Source organism: Vigna angularis, chromosome 4, assembly GCF_016808095.1.
Source record: "Vigna angularis cultivar LongXiaoDou No.4 chromosome 4, ASM1680809v1, whole genome shotgun sequence".
NCBI classification, from domain to species: domain Eukaryota; kingdom Viridiplantae; phylum Streptophyta; class Magnoliopsida; order Fabales; family Fabaceae; genus Vigna; species Vigna angularis.
In genome coordinates this window covers 27732435-27750320 of record NC_068973.1, presented here as the reverse complement: position 1 = coordinate 27750320, position 17886 = coordinate 27732435, and the positions used below count along the sequence as shown (strand labels likewise).

The following is a 17886-nucleotide window of genomic DNA, read 5'->3' as shown; positions in this document are numbered from 1 at the left end:
TTCATGTGAATTCTTTTAAGTATTTTTCTCTGAAGGTCTTGAAGTGTATACATCCATTTGGTTCCGGCTTAGAGCTTTAGTATTTGGCATGGTTCTTTCGGTGTTCGGTTAGAACTCTCAACGGTCAGTTCATTTAATTGGCTCACTGATTTAGTAACGATCGTTCTAAGTCGTTTCTGTTATATATGATTATACTCGGTTTCTTTCTCAAACCAATAGTAGTCCCCTCTGTCTTATTCTATTCTGGAATGGGAGACTGCTTTGTCTCGTTCCAAGTGTTCGTCCTCGTTCTGAGTAAGGATTGAACGTTCGGTATCGGGTATCCGTAAGAATCTTTGAACAAAGATGAAATTTAACTTATTGGTAATGAAAGATGAATTTGAGAAAATTGATAATGAAAGATGAAATTGAGAATGATTATGAATGAAATATGAAGAGAATATGATGTGGATTGAAATGTTTGGATTTTGAACGAGCGTTCCGAGGAGGAACGACTCATGGATGAATATTGGAATTGGTAAAGTATGACTGTGGGCATGCTAGTGTTGGCTGTTCATCCTGATGTTCCGTGAATACTTGTCCTCACGTAGAGGAGGGTAGGTCATGTGTGGGAATGACAGGAGGTTCATGTCCTTAGGGGTACTTTGGACAGATAGGACTAACCTCGGGTGGCAGCTGATGAGAGTATTCCAGTTACTACATCACCTGGGTGCATGAACGCCTGTAGCTACACAGATTTCATACAGTCCGGACAATCAGTCTAGTATTAAGTTTTGTATGAAACGTATGATGAATTATATTGTTTGGTGGATTGTATGAAATGTATGTTTATACATGAATTAAATTACACAAGCTTACCCTGTGTTTCCTGTCTTGTCTTGTTTTGTACGTCTGTCTTTGTCATTGCAATGATCATCCGTATGGATGTGAGCAGAAGGAGACGTACAGTTGGAAGAGGCGCTGGAGGAAGAAAATCTGGTGGAAGTTGAAGTTAAGACCGAATAGTAGGACGTTCAGTCAATAGTTTAGTTGTTTTAAGGTGGTCGTTCGATCACCTTCCCTTTTGTTAGGTATGACCGTTCGGTATTTTTTCCTTCTGTGAACCGTTCGGTTGTAGTTCCTTTTGTAAACCGGTCGATCGAACTTGTACTCCTGTATAGTTCAAGTTTGACACTTTTCCTGTAAGGACTTTTGGCTACAGACTTGCGTTCGCTCTACTTTTGTGTATGAACTGAGCTGTAATATTATTATATGTGATCATTCTATTATATGGTTTTACACTGTATTTTTGGGATGTTACATTTTATCATATTAAAATATATGTGATTTAATAAAAAAAACAACAAATTGATCAATAAATTAAAGACGATAAAATAAATGTGGTGACCATATCATTTTGTTAATAACACAATCAAACAACTCAAACAAAAAAGAAGAAATCTTTAAAACATGAATAAGAAAATATTTAATAGAAATTTAATTAAAAATATTCAAATTCATAATATATTTAAAACTTAATTAAACTTACATGTAATTATTAAATTTTATTAGAGTACTTTGTTGTTAAAATATATTTTTAGAGGACAGTAAACAAAAAACTATTTTATTATGAAAGTATTAAGACTAATTCAAAACTTTCAGTCATTCAATATTTAAATTATATTTTCTATTTTTGAAAGGACTAAACTGACAACGTTTTCCCTCTTTAAAAGTCAAATTGATGATTTATGCTTAATTATTTTTATCCATACACCTTGGATAGTCGATAAACAGAAAAATGGGTGACAAAGCAAGGATTATTAAATTTTTAAAATACCCCAACTAGCTTCAAACAATACTACAACTAATCTTTTCTATCCGTATAAAAGGAAAAGAAAGGGCCATTGATTTGCTCGTTCCATCATCTTCTTGCTTCTACTTTTAATACTACACTCACTCCAACAAAACATCTACCCTATATATTATACATACGTAACATCAACACAGAAAAAAACAAAAAGTTGCATATACACAACCTCTCTTATCAACACTCTCATATTTGTCATACATACATATAAGTAGGGAAAAAGGAGGACATCTAGATATGTTGAACCCTTATTTTATGCCTCACACCTTTTTCCTAAAATAGTATAACTTTATTTAGTGTCTAACTTTCAATTACAAGGTTATAGTATTTGTTTTGTTTCAATGAGAAGAATTTAAAATATTGAGAAATTAGTGAATATTAAGGCACTTAACATTTTTTTAATACGTGTAAAGTTAGAATTTTTATATGTATACGAGAAAGGAGTAAATGTGGAAAATTTCTCCTCCTTTGGACCACTTGACATAGGCCCATAGGAGCATGTATGTTAGTATAAACTTGTAACTTTGAGGGTTCTTCCTATACTATATCAGATTTTTTCCTCCACCACCTCATTTTACAAATATTCTTGACAGAAAATTTAAACACGTTGGTTAAAAAAAAATTATTGCTTCATCTACTCTTTTAATCAAACAAACATGAAAATCAACATCAAATGCATTAATCAAACGAAGAGAAGAGCAAACCAACCAGGATTGAAGTGTCGAGAGACCAAACCAACCAAGCAGCAAGCACACTCTTCCTCGACAAACAAACCAAACACCTCAATTAATGAAAGCAACAAAAATGGAAATGGAAGAAAAGAGAAAACAAGAATAATAGAGGAGGAGATGAAGAAAGCAAAAAGGACGAAAGAAAGAGAAAAATAAGATTTGTGGAGAGTGAGGTGCGATAGGACGAGTAAAAGGGGAAAGAGGAGTTAGGGTTTTAAATTAAAGTAAAAAGTTAAATGATAAAAGTAAAAAAAAAATTTACCTATGGATATTTTTGGGAAAAACAAAATCTGTGGAGGTGCAGACAAAATCTGAGATGGTGTAAGGAGAAACCTCTGTAATTTTTACATTTCTCATCACCTTTGTTTGTTTAGCTATTATATTTAATGAGGTGTAGGAAGAAATTTAATGGAGCTGGAGGGAGAAAGAAACGACCAATTCCTTCAGGGGAAAAGTAGACCAAAGCCCAAAATTCAAAGCCCAATATTTCCCTTTCGTCACCATCTTCACCATCTCTAACTAAACTAAACCCTGTCTGAACCCTATCCAATCCCAAACCCTATCTCTCGCTGTCTAACATGGCTCTCTCCAAAGCCTCCTTCTTGACGCACCTCAGAGCCGTGGCGAACCCTCGCCGGCGCCCTCCCCTCTGCGTCTCCATCCGTCTGCTCTCATTCTCCTCCCCGGAGGAAGCCGCGGCAGAGCGCCGCCGCCGAAAGCGACAGCTCCGTATGGAACCCCCGCTCTCAGCCCTGAACCGCACGCAAACCGCGCCAAAACCCCAACAACAAACCCCGTACTACCTTAACCCTAACAACCCGAAGCTACCCGAACACGTGTCCGCACTCACCGGCAACCGTCTCAACCTGCACAACCGCATTCTCGCCCTCGTCCGCGAAAATGACCTCGACGAGGCCGCGCTCTACACTCGCCACTCCATCTACTCCAACTGCCGCCCCACCATTTTCACTATCAACGCCGTCCTCACCGCCCTCCTCCGCCAATCCCGCTATGCCGACCTCCTCTCCCTCCACCGCTTCATCACCCAGGCCGGCGTCGTGCCCAACATCATCACCCATAACCTCATCTTCCAGACCTACCTGGATTGCCGCAAACCCGATACCGCTCTCGAACACTACAAGCAGTTCCTCAATGACGCCCCCATGAACCCTTCCCCAACGACTTACCGTGTTCTCATCAAAGGCTTGGTCGATAACAACAAGCTTGAACGCGCCATGGAAATTAAAAGCGAAATGGATTCTAGAGGGTTTGCGCCTGACACTCTTGTTTACCACTACTTGATGTTGGGTCACGCAAGGGTTTCTGATGGTGATGGCATTTTAGGGCTTTATGAGGAGCTGAGAGGGAGGTTGGGGGGAGTTGTGGATGACGGTGTTGTTTTCGGGTGTTTGATGAAAGGTTATTTTATTAAGGGGATGGAGAAGGAGGCAATTGATTGTTATGAGGAGGCTTTGGGGAAGAAGATGAGTGCTGTTGGGTATAATTCAGTGCTTGATGCACTCTCTAAGAATGGGAGGTTTGATGAGGCGTTGAGGCTTTTTGATAGGATGATGAAGGAGCACGAGCCTCCCAAAAAGTTGAGTGTTAATTTGGGCAGCTTTAATGTGATTGTAGATGGGTATTGTGGTGAAGGGAGGTTCAAGGAGGCGATAGAGGTTTTTAGGAAGATGGGGGAGTATAGGTGTAGCCCGGATACTTTGTCGTTTAATAACTTGATTGAGAGGTTGTGTGATGATGGGAGGGTTGTGGAGGCTGAGGAGATTTATGGGGAAATGGAGGGGAAGGGAGTGAGTCCTGATGAGTTTACTTATGGGTTGTTGATGGATGCTTGTTTCAGAGAGAATAGGGCAGATGATGCGGCCGGATACTTTAGGAAAATGGTGGACTCGGGGTTGAGGCCTAATCTGTCTGTATACAATAGGTTGGTTGATGGGTTGGTTAAGGTGGGGAAGATTGATGAAGCCAAGGGTTTCTTTGAGTTAATGGTGAAGAAGCTCAAGATGGATGTTGCTGGCTATCAGTTAATGTTGAAGGTGCTGAGTGACGCGGGCAGGTTGGATGAAATGCTTCAGATTGTTGATACGTTACTGGATGACAATGGGGTTGATTTTGATGAGGAGTTCCAAGAGTTTGTTAAGGTGGAGTTGAGAAAAGAAGGGAGAGAAGAGGAGTTGACCAAGCTGATGGAAGAGAAAGAAAGGCTGAAAGCTGAAGCTAAGGCTAAGGAAGCCGAAGCAGCCGAAGCTGCAAAAAGAAGTGCCAGGGCTGCAGTAGCTTCCTTACTTCCATCCAAGTTGTTTGGAAACAAGGAAACGGATTCAGAATCTAAATCAGAGGGTGATATTCAAGCTCTCAATAAAGAGAGCTCTGATGGTACCGCTCCTGAGGCAGAGTTGGCAGAGAGAACGACTGAAACTGAGGGTGATAAAGCAACTGAACACGAAACAGCTTGATGTTCCAATTTCTTGGTGCTTCATGTGGAGGTATAACAATAACCTAATGAATGCTTAGATGAGGAGGTATTGTTTCTGTGTCTGCCAATATAGTTTTGAATCATCAATTTATGTTACCAACATTTTGAGTCATACTACCTGTAATTAAATTTGTTGGAAAGGATTACGCAATCTATGGTTTTCCCATTTTTATAGTGCCGTACTATTGGGGTGTTGGTCTAAAACCTTCTAAGTTGAAACCCCGCAACAAGATCGGCCATTGTTTTAATTTTGTAAAATGGAATAATGATTCTCTAGGAATTATGATGGATTTTCTTAAATTGCAAGTGAAGTAATATTGACATTGGGTAGATGACAGGTAAGAACTTCGAAGCAAGATGAAGCAACTTATTTTCTATTGTACACCGTAACCGCAGTGAGTTGGGAACATTATGGTGCGTAAAAAGCGTAGCTCTTTTCACTGCTCTGCAATGAGCTCCTTGGTTCAAGCAGTGTCCACCCTTCCAAACATAGTCTAATTTTGAACAAATGAAGTTGAAACACATCTACCAATTCAGTTTGGGTTGGATTGGGATAGTTTTAGTAGTTATTGTAGCGATCCTTTATTGTTAGTTGTTATATTTGATTATATGTAAAAAGTGTATGAGAAAGTCGTTTTATGAAAATATATTTTGTTTAGATTATCCTACATAACAAATTTTTTATGCTGATATTATAAAAAAGGGGCATTCAATTATTTTCGATGGTTAATTCTGCATATACATTGATCAATTGATAGGGTTGGGAGATAACGTGGAAAATGCAGCTAATTCGAGAAAGGACTATACAATTGAATTTTGAAGGAATCGAAAATAGTTGTTCGATTTAAACCCAAGAAAAACCACCCATCTGGAAAGTGTATACCAAAAGAGGGGTGTAGTAACTGATACGGGCATTGTTTAACTAGAATGGGAAATAAAAACTATTAGCAGTGGAGGAGAAAGTTAGTAGTAGTTATATATTATTGGCAAGGAAAAAACGTATTTCGTATTTTTCGGTAAACTTGATCTTTGTACTGTATTTTAAAATTGATGAATTAGTTTTCTAATATTAAAAAATGTGTGAATGTAGTTTTCTCCAACATTATCCTCAACTGTAATAAAAAAAGACTTTTATAATATTAATTGAAGTTTTGGAAAAAAAATAAAATGGTATATTTTAAAAATTAGAAGATTAATTCATCAGTTTAAATATACAAATTTCAAAATCAAATTTATTCGACTAAAGGTATACTTTTTCTTAAGCACTATTTGATGTAATTTTTTCAAGGGTTTCCATGTCTGATTATTATAAAAGTTGGATCAAACAACTTTTTGGTAAGAATTTTTTAAATGCTATTTTTGATGAAGAAAATTACAAAGATTACAAAAATTAATTTTAAGATATCTTAACTTCTATTTTATTTTTCTCTTTTCAAAACATTCAACATCACATGAGAGAATACATTGCAACTTAAAAATAAAAAGAAACTTTAAAGTTTAATAAAACATAAATTACAAAATAAAATTAGGCTTTTAGCTATAAGAGTCTTCTGATAAAAATGTCTTATATTTAACACTTTTTTAAAGCTATAATTGAATACTTGAAGAATTTACTTTCATGCAGTTTGAACAGTAACCAACCCGATATATATTATCACCGTAAAAATGACAAAACTCTCCAATCTACATCCTAAACAAAAACCTAATGAAAAAACCCATTAAGCCAGTATTAGCCTTGGCTTGACTCAGATGTTCAGAGCAAGAGTTAATTCAAATTCCAATCAAACAAATTTCAGAGGAAGAAAATCTGGTTCATTACACAGTTTATAAAAACTGGACATTTCAGAGCCACTTCGATGGTATAAATATATAGCCCAAATGAGTGAAGAAACAGAACTGATAGAAATGCCCTTCAAATAACATGTCAACTACAGAGATTTGGCATGCACACACCAGCATCAGAATTCTGTTGCTCCTTCCATATTCTTCCTGTAACTCTGAGTTTCAGCTCCTTTCTGTCCCCACCAGAGAAAAATAGAGCCATATTTCTTTGAATGATGAGCCCATCGTGGCTATCCCTCACTTTACGGTGGCTATCTCGAACACTTCGTGGCGTACCCTCCCAGATGAGTTTTCTACCATTGGCCCCAACCTCTAGGCTATAGCTATAATTCCGAGCCTCATTCTCATCACCCATAAAACGAAGAAATGCCATGTAAACAGGTGCCATGCCAAGCTGGAAAGCTTCAAAATGAAGGCAGAAATATTGGCCAAAACAATGAAACACCTACCAAACAAAATGAGTTTTTCAAACAAAACAATTAGACGAAATTATTAGTGTAAGTTAAACTCAGACAGGATTTCAGTTGCAGCTACATGATGCATTAAAATAAAAAGTTGTCATCAGCCATCATTCTTCAATATGGGAAAAAAATATATTAATAGGATGGAACACACAAATTTCAGTCATATAAATTACATGATGTAATTGGCAACAATTATTACGAGCATTTAATATAAAAAAATTAGCCACAACATCAGTTCCCTTGGCTCTTTCCAAATCAGAAACTGAATCCCTACAAACAATTTTTGAACTGCAAATATATAATGAATGGGGAAAACAATCTCCCCCACTCCACCCTCTTCCAATATTTCAAAAATGAAAGAAAAATCAGAAAAAGGATGTAATAGATACACTTACTGTGAGCATCCAGGTTGCATTCTCCACTTCACGTGGATTTGACTTCACATAACGATGGTTGAATGTGCATCCTGTGTGCATGTCCACTTTATGATCATCCCTTAAATGAGCAACAAGGAAGGGAATATCTCCCACGACAGAACACTCTGATCCAGCATAAGGGCAACTATATGGTCTATAATTGCATACTGTCTCATGCTTAAGCTTGCTGTAGTATGGAAAGATTTCTGAACATCCAAGGGAGTAGTACTTGCAAGGTAGCTCAAGTGATTCAGCCACCTTTTCCAGTGCCAGACACCTAATATCTCCAAGCTCTTGTCTACAAGTGGGACATCGGTTGTGCACCCTTGTTTTACAAGTGGAACAGAGTGTGTGGCCATTGTGACACTGCAAAAGTAAATTAATCTTTTACATATTTATCCTTTTAAGGCATATATACAATACACTCTTTTGCAGCTTCAATAATGACAAAATCAACTTTCAACTTGAATGAAAAAATGAAAACAAGAATTGTAGAATCAGAGATTGGATCAAGTTTCAAATATGGGAAGAAACTCTAGCTTCATTTTTTATGCCTGAAGTTACGTAAACATACAAAAAACATTGACTATTGGGCCCCTAAGGACCAAGAAATGTGAAGAATAAACCTCATTATCTACTAGTAACTATTTCATATTCCAAGACAAGTTGTATCCACCAAATTAAAACATAATCTCATATTTGGAGAGAAGAGACAAACCAGAGGTTGTTTGGATCAATTGAAAGATAATAGAAATGAGTGGAAAGTAAAATAATTTTATTTACTATTATTCATTATTTTTAATACTTTTCATTATTTATTATTACTATTATAGAAAAAACAGACAAAAAAACACCCATATTTGATTATGGGTATTCCTCTGTGGGTTGGTCTGGTTTAATCAAAGTCAACTGATTCTCATGGAATACGAGGTGAGTTTTAACCGAGCTGATCACTTAGTCTGTAGGTACCTCTCCTATCCTCTTCTTTACAAGGTCTAGTTTCTACTTCCTTCAAACGGGGCCAAGTCTTTAGTTTAAGTTAGGTCATTGCAGTCTCATAATCGATTATGTATACAAATTCAAAATACCTGCTGTTATACTAATATAATCAATTTATGTTACATCTTCCCTTACTAGCCACAAGTCAATCTGGATTTCTCTTAGTTTCTTCTAAAATCTCATCTCTTCAATCCAGAAATCAAGAACCGTAGGGACCACATAATATGCCCTCTACTTTCCTAGGTAATTTACCTGTTCCAAACCACCAAAACCACACCATTTCTACGCCTCTCCATTCGCAGTAGAACTCCCTAGTAACACTTTAAAAAGGGGTGACACATCTGTATTTATTTAATACCAATGATTACTTCAGAATTTGAGCTTAACTTTGGTTGTAGTTGAAGAAAGGTTCATTAGGTATGAGAACATTAGGTAGATTTTCAATCTAAAGTTTTTAGTTGCATATCTATTTTAGGAAGGCATTGCTTTCCTAACCTGTATATTTCAGTTCATTGATATTTAAAGGGCATACTTAGGTATGCAACAAGATTGGAGATCTTTATTGAGTTTATGGTATGCTCTTCTGGTCTATGTTCTATTTAGTTGTTTTTTCCATTTCTAGTAATATTCTATCTACCCTATGAAATTCCTGATAAAATCTTCTGAGTTTTACAGTCAGATATAATCACATAAAGACACACTGAATCAACCACTTTCAACATTATCAACAAATTTCAACAAAGGCAACGCTTCAATCCATTATACTAGCATACATGTGTTTTGCATTCTGAGCACAACGCCATTGTGCAACCCCAAAATATATTCAACTTGAAACATTTTTCACAGGATATAGGCATTAAACGAAGGCTCGTTACATGTTGGGTCTTGCTCTCACTAGAAACAAACGATAATGCTTTAAAGATCATAACTCCTTTTTAACTAACTCATAAAAAGTCAAATACATGGTTCAATGCTTGGAAGCAAAATATGTAAACTATCCTAAAATCAACCTTCCCTCAAATACAACAGTATGCATACAAATGGAAACAATGAAAACTAATTTGTAATTTTGTTTGCACTAAGCCGAAACAGGAAGTGTTAAACATCATAATGAAGCTCTCCATAGCCATATACGTACAACCAAAAAAAGATTAATATTTGACAACACAACAAATCCCTCTACATGACACCATATTACCAAGAATTGCAAGTAATGTCACAATTCAACAATCATCACTGAAGACTCATCAAAACCAGTCAAAAGCCTATCTTAATTGTCCTCATCCTCTCATAAGATCCACCAATCGAATTCACCAAGAAAGCCAAACACGAGATTAGAAAAATTGGAGAAAGAACATACCTGGTGGATTGGAGGGTACATTGAATTAGTACACACAGGACATTCCAGCAACTCATGGACGCTGGTAGCCGGAGCAAGGGCGGTGGACCCCACAGAATTAACGTTATTGGTGCCTCCATTGCGAGGCTTTGTGGAAGAAAACTCAGAGTGATGATGATTGGTGTGGATCTCATCCTCATCCATGCCATCCGAGGATGACACACACTCAACGCTTTCCAAGTCCATCAACTCAGAAAAACCCCTTTCCCCCACTGAAGGTAAAAAGATGAAAAGAGAAACACCCAGTTATCAAAATAAAAAATTTCACGGAACCAATTACCTGGGTATTCCCCGTTCTCAATCTTCTTCCTTCAATTCTCTGTGTTCTTCTTTCCCAAAAGAAGAACAAGAAAATGAACAAGAAAAAGAGAATAGGAGAAGGAAGACGGTGATGGACGTGGATCGGTGAATAAAGAGGATTGCTATAAAACCAAAGTCCATTCTGGTGACCAACGGGTTCTTTTCTTCGTTGTCTCTCTCTTTCTCTCTCTACCGTCCTGTGAAGAGAGAGAAAGGGGACGAGGACCGTTAATTTCAGAAATTAGATAGTACATGCGTTCATCCAACGGTAACTAAATTTCTTCTATTTCCTTTACTAAAATAACAATATCAATTTCACGTAATATATTTGTTATTAGTTATTTTGTTAGGTCACATGTTTGTTTTAAGGAAAAAAAAAACATAACTGACTCCCCTTTTACTTCACATTTTTTCAATTTCAATTTCTACTCAATAACGTGTTTATTTATTTAAATTTTATACCAATTATTGCAAATTCGAAGTGAAAACTTGGAATGCAATGGAAGAACTGAATTGGGTTATCCACTTGATATTTTTCTTCACCCAAACTTCACTCAAAAACACAATAACAATTTCCATTGAAAAGAAAGAGAAAAAGAAGGTTATTTGATTCGAACTTTTTTTTTAATTAGAAGCAATGATCATAATGTTGGTGGTGTACTCGATTATTTGTGAATTTCTTCTAAAATAAGTATACCGTACGTGCCTAAAAATAAAAGAAGGCTAAGAAAGAACAAAAGGAAATGAAAATATTGTGGTGAAGTTACATTACACCTAATGAAGTTATTTTACAAAGCATTTAACAGTTAAAATTGAAGTTTGAGAAATCTTATTCGTGTGGATGCAAAGCCATAATCAGAGGGTGAAGATCCAATAGAAAGAGGTTGACAGAACGAAAATGAAGTGGATTTAACTCACCCACTTTTTTAGAGCTGTTTTTAAAATATTATTAAGTAACATGGTGAGAGATGGAGACTTTGGCACGAATGATGAAGCTTATAGGGTTTCACAACTTCAATTGGAGGCACGTGGTGGCTTCTCTTGCTTTCGTGTTATATTATTATGTACTATCATTCATTGATATTGCGATAGCAAATAATACCAAATCATAATTCTAATAAATATTCTTCACGCATAAAGCTGACAATTTCAAAGTAATGGGCATCATTAAACAATGAAAATAGTAGCCAGAAAATAATGAAAGAGTCAATTATTTCAGAGGAAATATATTCAATTTGTCATTTTTTTATTTTAGAATTTGGTTTCGATGTTGGTTTCAAAGTTTTAAATAAATCTTTGTCTTAATCAAATTTCAATATTTAAAAAATTGATCTAATTAGAACTTTTTTTAATGGAACTGAGAGTAAATAAGGACTTACTTAAGTTAATTTTTAAAAAATTGAAACTTGATAGAAATAAAAATGTAAATGAGGATCCACTTAAAATATTTCAACCACGAAACCAATATGATTTGGTAAGAGATGTTAATAAATGTTTTTTTTTTCAGTGGTGGATGATTGTAGAAGTCTTTTAGTGAGATTTTGAAAATCTTAATATTGGTTTTAGTACTTTTGAAGACAAGGTAATCTTATGAATATATTTTTGAAATTAAGATTCCGTTTGAAACTTTATTGTGCTTTCAAGGACACAAAATTGATGATGAAAACTTCAAATGAACTAATACTCGTATTGAACATTATCACAAAAAATCTATATGATATATGATTTTTTTTCGTGTAGTAGATCTGTTTGGATTTAAATTATCTGAGTAGACCACTAATTTTTTTATTTACCTCAATATACTTAACTATACTTTGTAGATAGAAACTAGGTTACCTAGAACACGAAATTAGATGATAATTCATACAGAAATTTATGCATTTGTCTTGTTGAAGTTTGGCTTTTTAGGAATTGAATTCTAAGTAGATATATATGTTTTTTGAAAATAAATTTTAAAACATGGAATACAGCATATAAAACGAATGAAAATACAATTTAAATTTTAAATAACTTAATTAATTAATTAAATTTCAAATCAATTAAAATAACGAAATATAAATAAAAAATGTATATGTAAGAATAAAATTTAAAAGATAATTGAAATTAGAGAGATTACATTTTTTTGTCTTGTTTGAGCAAATAAATTAATTTATAAATTAAGTAATAGCTTTAAATTTTGTTCTAACATAGATTTTTTTTTAAGATAACATATTTTGAAATGAATTTCATCATTTTATTATATTTAAATGTAAAGAGAAATTTAAAATAAATTTTAGAAATGATTAATAATATTGATGAAATCGATTTATTGTAAAAACTTAGAAATTTGTTATTTTAGTGATTTGAAAATAGTTAGAACTCATGTTAATATTAAATGGTTTTAATATAAATAGTTTTATTACAAAAAGGAGTTTTGTTATTTTAAAATACAATTTCTCTAGAAATTACTTCTCTAAAGGTCTTTAACTTCTCTTTAGAAACCAAAACCGTAGGAATGATCCTTCCGACAAGCTCTTTAATTTGGACCGATCAACTTCTTCATTTGAGTAAGTTGAGTTTCAACATTTTTCCTTTGTCTTTTCTTTTATTTGTTGCATGTGAGTATTGTTCTACTTGTATGTATCTTTTGAGTCATCAATATAGGTCTCTGCTGATCAATGATCATAATGGTGCGTAATGATCGTTCTCGTGATGTTTCTATGTGTAGATAGAGCATCCTTGAAGTTGGGAGGAATTTCGTTATTGTAGGATTTCTAGAGCTGTTTGGTTATCCTTCAAGTATAGGAAACTAATTTTTTTTGTTTAAAGTTAAAAATGTGATGAATATGATAAATTGCATGTCTAATTGATGAGAGTATATTGAATTGCTAATTTGGTGTTTGACTTGTTGAAATTTGAATGTGTTACTATGTTTGTGTGTTATTTGCTTTGTGACTTGGAGTTGAGTTAAGAAACTGAGGATCTAACCATTTGAGCAAGTCGATATGCACTCTGACATTAAAAACTGATTTTGAATCAAACGTTAAGTTAGGAATACCAATTTAATCATCTAAACAAGTCTCTTTTTTCCAAATACAGAATTGAATATGTTTTTTTCTGATATGACGCTGAGCAGTGACAAGTTAGCGCTAAGTGCTAGTTCCTTGTGTAGGTTTGAGATCATTTTTTAGCTTCAGACCGCTAAGCGCCAAATTTAAGGTAAGTATTTTATGCCTCCCTCGACTATTCTTGATCATTAAACCTAATGAATTTATTTTTTATCATTAAACTGAATGAATTTGTGTTATTGTGTTACTGATTAGGATTTAGTAACTTATATTGATGGATGAGTCAATTACTAAACCTACTATGAATGTTGATGTCAATGACAAAGAGGATGTTGTAACTCAGAATGAGTTTGAATATGATAAGGAGAGTGTTCAACGTAATAACAAAAGGAATAAGCCAACAACTTCTAATTGCTGGAAATATTTTACTAGGATTGAAGTTGGTGATGATGGAAAGGAGAGGGCAAGTTGTAATGGTTGCAACAAAAAATACATAATTAGTAGTAAAGAATATGACACTTCCCATTTGAAGCATCACATTGAGAAATGTAGAAAAACTAAATGTGCAGATGTGGGCAAATGATAGCAAGGAAAGTTCAAAGCCAAAAAAATAGATAAAATGATGTTTTGAGAATATTTATGAAAGAAACAACCATGTTAAAGGAAAAGTTCAAGAAAATTTCAAATAGGATTTGTTTTATGTAACGCCCCGGCAACTCACAGGGACCATTGACTGCCCCACAGATCACCACCAGGCTTTCCAGTGTGCTTTGTCCTCACTCGCACACTTTCCGGGAAAACTTCCCAGAAGGTCACCCATCCCAGAATTTCTCCAAGCTAAGCACGCTTAACCATGGAGTTCTTATGCACTAGGCTACCGAAAAGCAAATGCATTTTGGTGATATGAGTAGTCAAATCAATTCCTTTAAGTTATCCTTCAACTGTATAGTCCCATACCTATGGGTCTCCAGATCCCTCTCATTCCGGTGTATGTTCGATTCATCCATGTACCCCTTCCACCCGAAGCTGCCAGGAGCCGCTCCTTGTCTGTGCCCCCTGCACCATGCTTCTTGCACCGGTGTCACTCCCCGCCCTCGTCTCCGTGCCCGGGTGTCACATGCCCACCAGCTTTTGCTCTGGTTCGTCCTCGAACCACACCGTACTGGGAGAGGCTAGGCTCTGATACCATCTGTAACGCCCTGGCAACTCACAGGGACCATCGACTGCCCCCACAGATCACCACCAGGCTTTCCAGTGTGCTTTGTCCTCACTCGCACACTTTCCGGGAAAACTTCCCAGAAGGTCACACATCCCAGAATTGCTCCAAGCTAAGCATGCTTAACCATGGAGTTCTTATGGGCTAGGCTACCGAAAAGCAAATGCATTTTGGTGATATGAGTAGTCAAATCAATTCCTTTAAGTTATCCTTCAACTGTATAGTCCCATACCTACACAGTCTCCAGATCCCTCTCATTCCGGTGTATGTTCGATTCATCCATGTACCCCTTCCACCCGAAGCTGCCAGGAGCCGCTCCTTGTCTGTGCCCCCTGCACCATGCTTCTTGCACCGGCGTCACTCCCCGCCCTCGTCTCCGTGCCCGGGTGTCACATTTTACATCTGATTTGTGGACGTCTTTAATTATTAATGGTTATATTGCTTTGAAAACACACTATTTGGACTCAAATTGTAAGTTGTGCAGCAAATTCTCAACTGTTGTCACTTCCCTCCACCTTACACTATATTTAAGTTGTCAAAGAAGATAAATTAATTTTTTTATGACTGCAAAATTGAGAAAATAATCTTTTCTTTGACTTTAGATAATTCTTCTGGTAATGATGTTCTGATAAAAAGCTTTAAAAAGTGAGCTTGTTTGCAAAATGCTTTGGTCTGTGATGGTGAGTTCTTGCATGTGCGTTGTTATGCAAATATTTTAAATTTGATTTGCAAGGATTGAAAGCTCTCAGTGATGCTTTAGATCATGTTAGGAAAAGCATAGGGATCTAAAAGTATAATGATGAAATTTAAATAATGTCTCTAAAAAATAGGAGACATGGATGCCAAGATTGCTTTGTGTATAAATGTTCCTATAAGGTGGAATTCAACTTTTTTTATGCTTCAAAGTGCCCTTATATACTAACATGTATTTGCAAGTTTAGACCTAGCTGACAAGAATTGCAAGTATTGTTCGTTTGAGGAGAAATGGAAAAAAGTATAAAATATGTGTTTTCTTGTCACCATTTTATGAAATTATAGATATGATTTCTACCTCAAGTTATCCTACATCAAACTTGTACTTGTTACTAGTTTGGAATATCCAAACCCTTATAATGGAAAGTTTAAAAATGAAGATGAAGTTATTAGAGATATGAGTGAAAGGGTGATGGTGAAGTTTGATAAATATTGGGATGAATACAACATTGTCCTTGCATTTGGGGAAATTTTAGATCAAATGATGAAGTTGGAAACAACAGGATATTGCTATGAGAATGTATATCCTCTAACTTGGGAACTAAACTTAGAGAAGATGAAAGAAAAAGTGCACAACCTTTTCTCTGAATATTGTTCTGAGAATGAGACTTCCCTTATTCTAAAGTGTAAGCATAATGATTAATCAATATCATCCTCAATTGCTTCTGTTAAGTTAATTGCTCTTAATGTAAGTCATTTCTTTTTAGCCATTAAATTACTATTATTATACATATAAAATAAACTTTTATTTCACTTTTTATATTAGGAAATAAAAAAAGCAAGCTTACTGCTGAAATTGAAAGGATCCAACTTAATATATATGAAGGGTTAAATATGTTTTTAGTCCCTAAACTATTGGTCGTTTCTGGTTTTCGTCCCTCTTTCAAAGTAAGGTACAATTTGGTTCTCATTCTTTTCGAAACGTTCGTTTTAGTCCTTGAAACTTTGGTTTTAGTCCTCATTTATTGCTAAATGAGGACCAAATTTTCAAACAGTGTTTGGTTTTCGAGAACTAAAACGAACGTTTCGAAAAGAATGAGGACCAAATTGTACCTTACTTTGAAAGATGAACGAAAACCAGAAACGGCCAATAGTTTAGGGACTAAAAACATATTTAACCCTATATATGAACCAATATTAAATGTTGATATTAGTGAAAATATACATGTTTTCAGCTGAATATGTTATAAGCACTGGTTCAAAGATTTTGAATAAGGATAAAAGTCATTTTTAAAAAAAATGTGGAAGCAATAATTTTTAATTTTAATTGTATGCATGAGTGTTGCGATTATATATGCTAACTTCTCTGATTTAACTTTTATTAATTTTTTATTTTTATAAATAGTTTTTATATTTTATCTTTTTTTTAAAATTTTATTTAATGTGATATTTAAATGATGATATTGATGAAAATGGAAGATTGAAAAAGAGTTGTCTTAATAGTACATTTAATAACAACCTAAAAACGAAAATGACGAAAATTGAACAAAGAAATGATGATGGAAGTGATGTGAAGATTTTGCCTTTGGATTATCTGATATTTTGATTGTTAATTTTTTAGTATTATAATAATTGAATGATTGGAAATTAGATTTTTTTGGTGTTTACTGATGTTATAAAAATTCAAATTAGGGATGTTTGCGTGAACAAACATTATTTAATCTTCTGTATAATTAATGCATTAAATTTCTGGTTTTGTCTATTTGATTGTGTACACATCTGTTTTGTATGGGTTAGTACACTAACCAAACTGACAGCTCGGTTACCGTTTCAATTAGTTTACGTGTAAATTTCCATATATTTGATGAGTGGAAAAAAAATAAAACAAAATTAAAACTGACGAGTTAGTCTGACAGCTTGTGTGTTGAGTTGTAAAAATTTCTATTAAAAATTATATATTTTTTTATTTTTATTTTTACATTTTTTCGAATTAAAAATTTCTATTGTTTAAAAAAAACACATACCTGCTTATAATTCAGCTCTTAAGGAGCCGAATTCCAACAAGTCAATCCATAAACTTCTATACTTAGTAACCGAATATCTTTCGTGCACAATATTTGGATCTATTGAGGTAAATAAAAAAACAGATGATCTACTCAAGAAAGTAAATCTCAAAACAGACATACTATACTGTAGGAAAATAATCACGTGAACCTCATATATTAAAACGAATTCTCTTTATTTATTTTTTAAAAGACAAGAGTCCACCATATCTTCAAATAAGATGGGGCAGAATTGCTTTTAATATACACATTTATTTATTCTTCCAAGGAACATAAACAAATGCAAATTAAATATTTAAATAATATCATTTAATTCAAATATTTAAATAATATTGCTACAAATAGAGAGCCACTAGTTGTATTCGCTGAACACACA

At 34.6% G+C, this 17886-nt stretch overlaps 2 protein-coding genes across 5 annotated transcripts; one reads left to right on the top strand and one right to left on the bottom strand.

Annotated features, from left to right (window-relative positions):
• Positions 1-3089: 3089 nt before the first annotated feature.
• On the top strand, positions 3090-5736 carry LOC108332079 (pentatricopeptide repeat-containing protein At3g49240, mitochondrial). 4 transcript variants are annotated; one of them, XR_001832475.2, is made up of 2 exons: positions 3090-5117; positions 5410-5736. XR_001832475.2 is itself a non-coding variant. In XM_017567186.2 (2 exons), the coding sequence occupies exon 1, from the start codon at positions 3156-3158 to the stop codon at positions 5049-5051; it is 1896 nt and encodes a 631-aa protein (XP_017422675.1). In that variant the 5' UTR covers positions 3090-3155; the 3' UTR covers positions 5052-5081; positions 5410-5736. The 4 variants fall into 4 exon arrangements, 2 of the variants coding, with proteins under 2 accessions (XP_017422675.1, XP_017422674.1); XR_001832474.2 differs by having other exon boundaries at positions 5403-5736; XM_017567186.2 differs by having other exon boundaries at positions 3090-5081.
• Positions 5737-6695: 959 nt separating this feature from the next.
• On the bottom strand, positions 6696-10685 carry LOC108332112 (E3 ubiquitin-protein ligase SINAT5). The gene is made up of 3 exons (XM_017567233.2): positions 10153-10685; positions 7773-8159; positions 6696-7358 (listed from the first exon to the last, which is right to left on the bottom strand). Exons 1-3 carry the CDS (start codon positions 10375-10377, stop codon positions 6996-6998), a joined length of 975 nt encoding a protein of 324 aa, XP_017422722.1. The 5' UTR covers positions 10378-10685; the 3' UTR covers positions 6696-6995.
• Positions 10686-17886: the final 7201 nt, after the last annotated feature.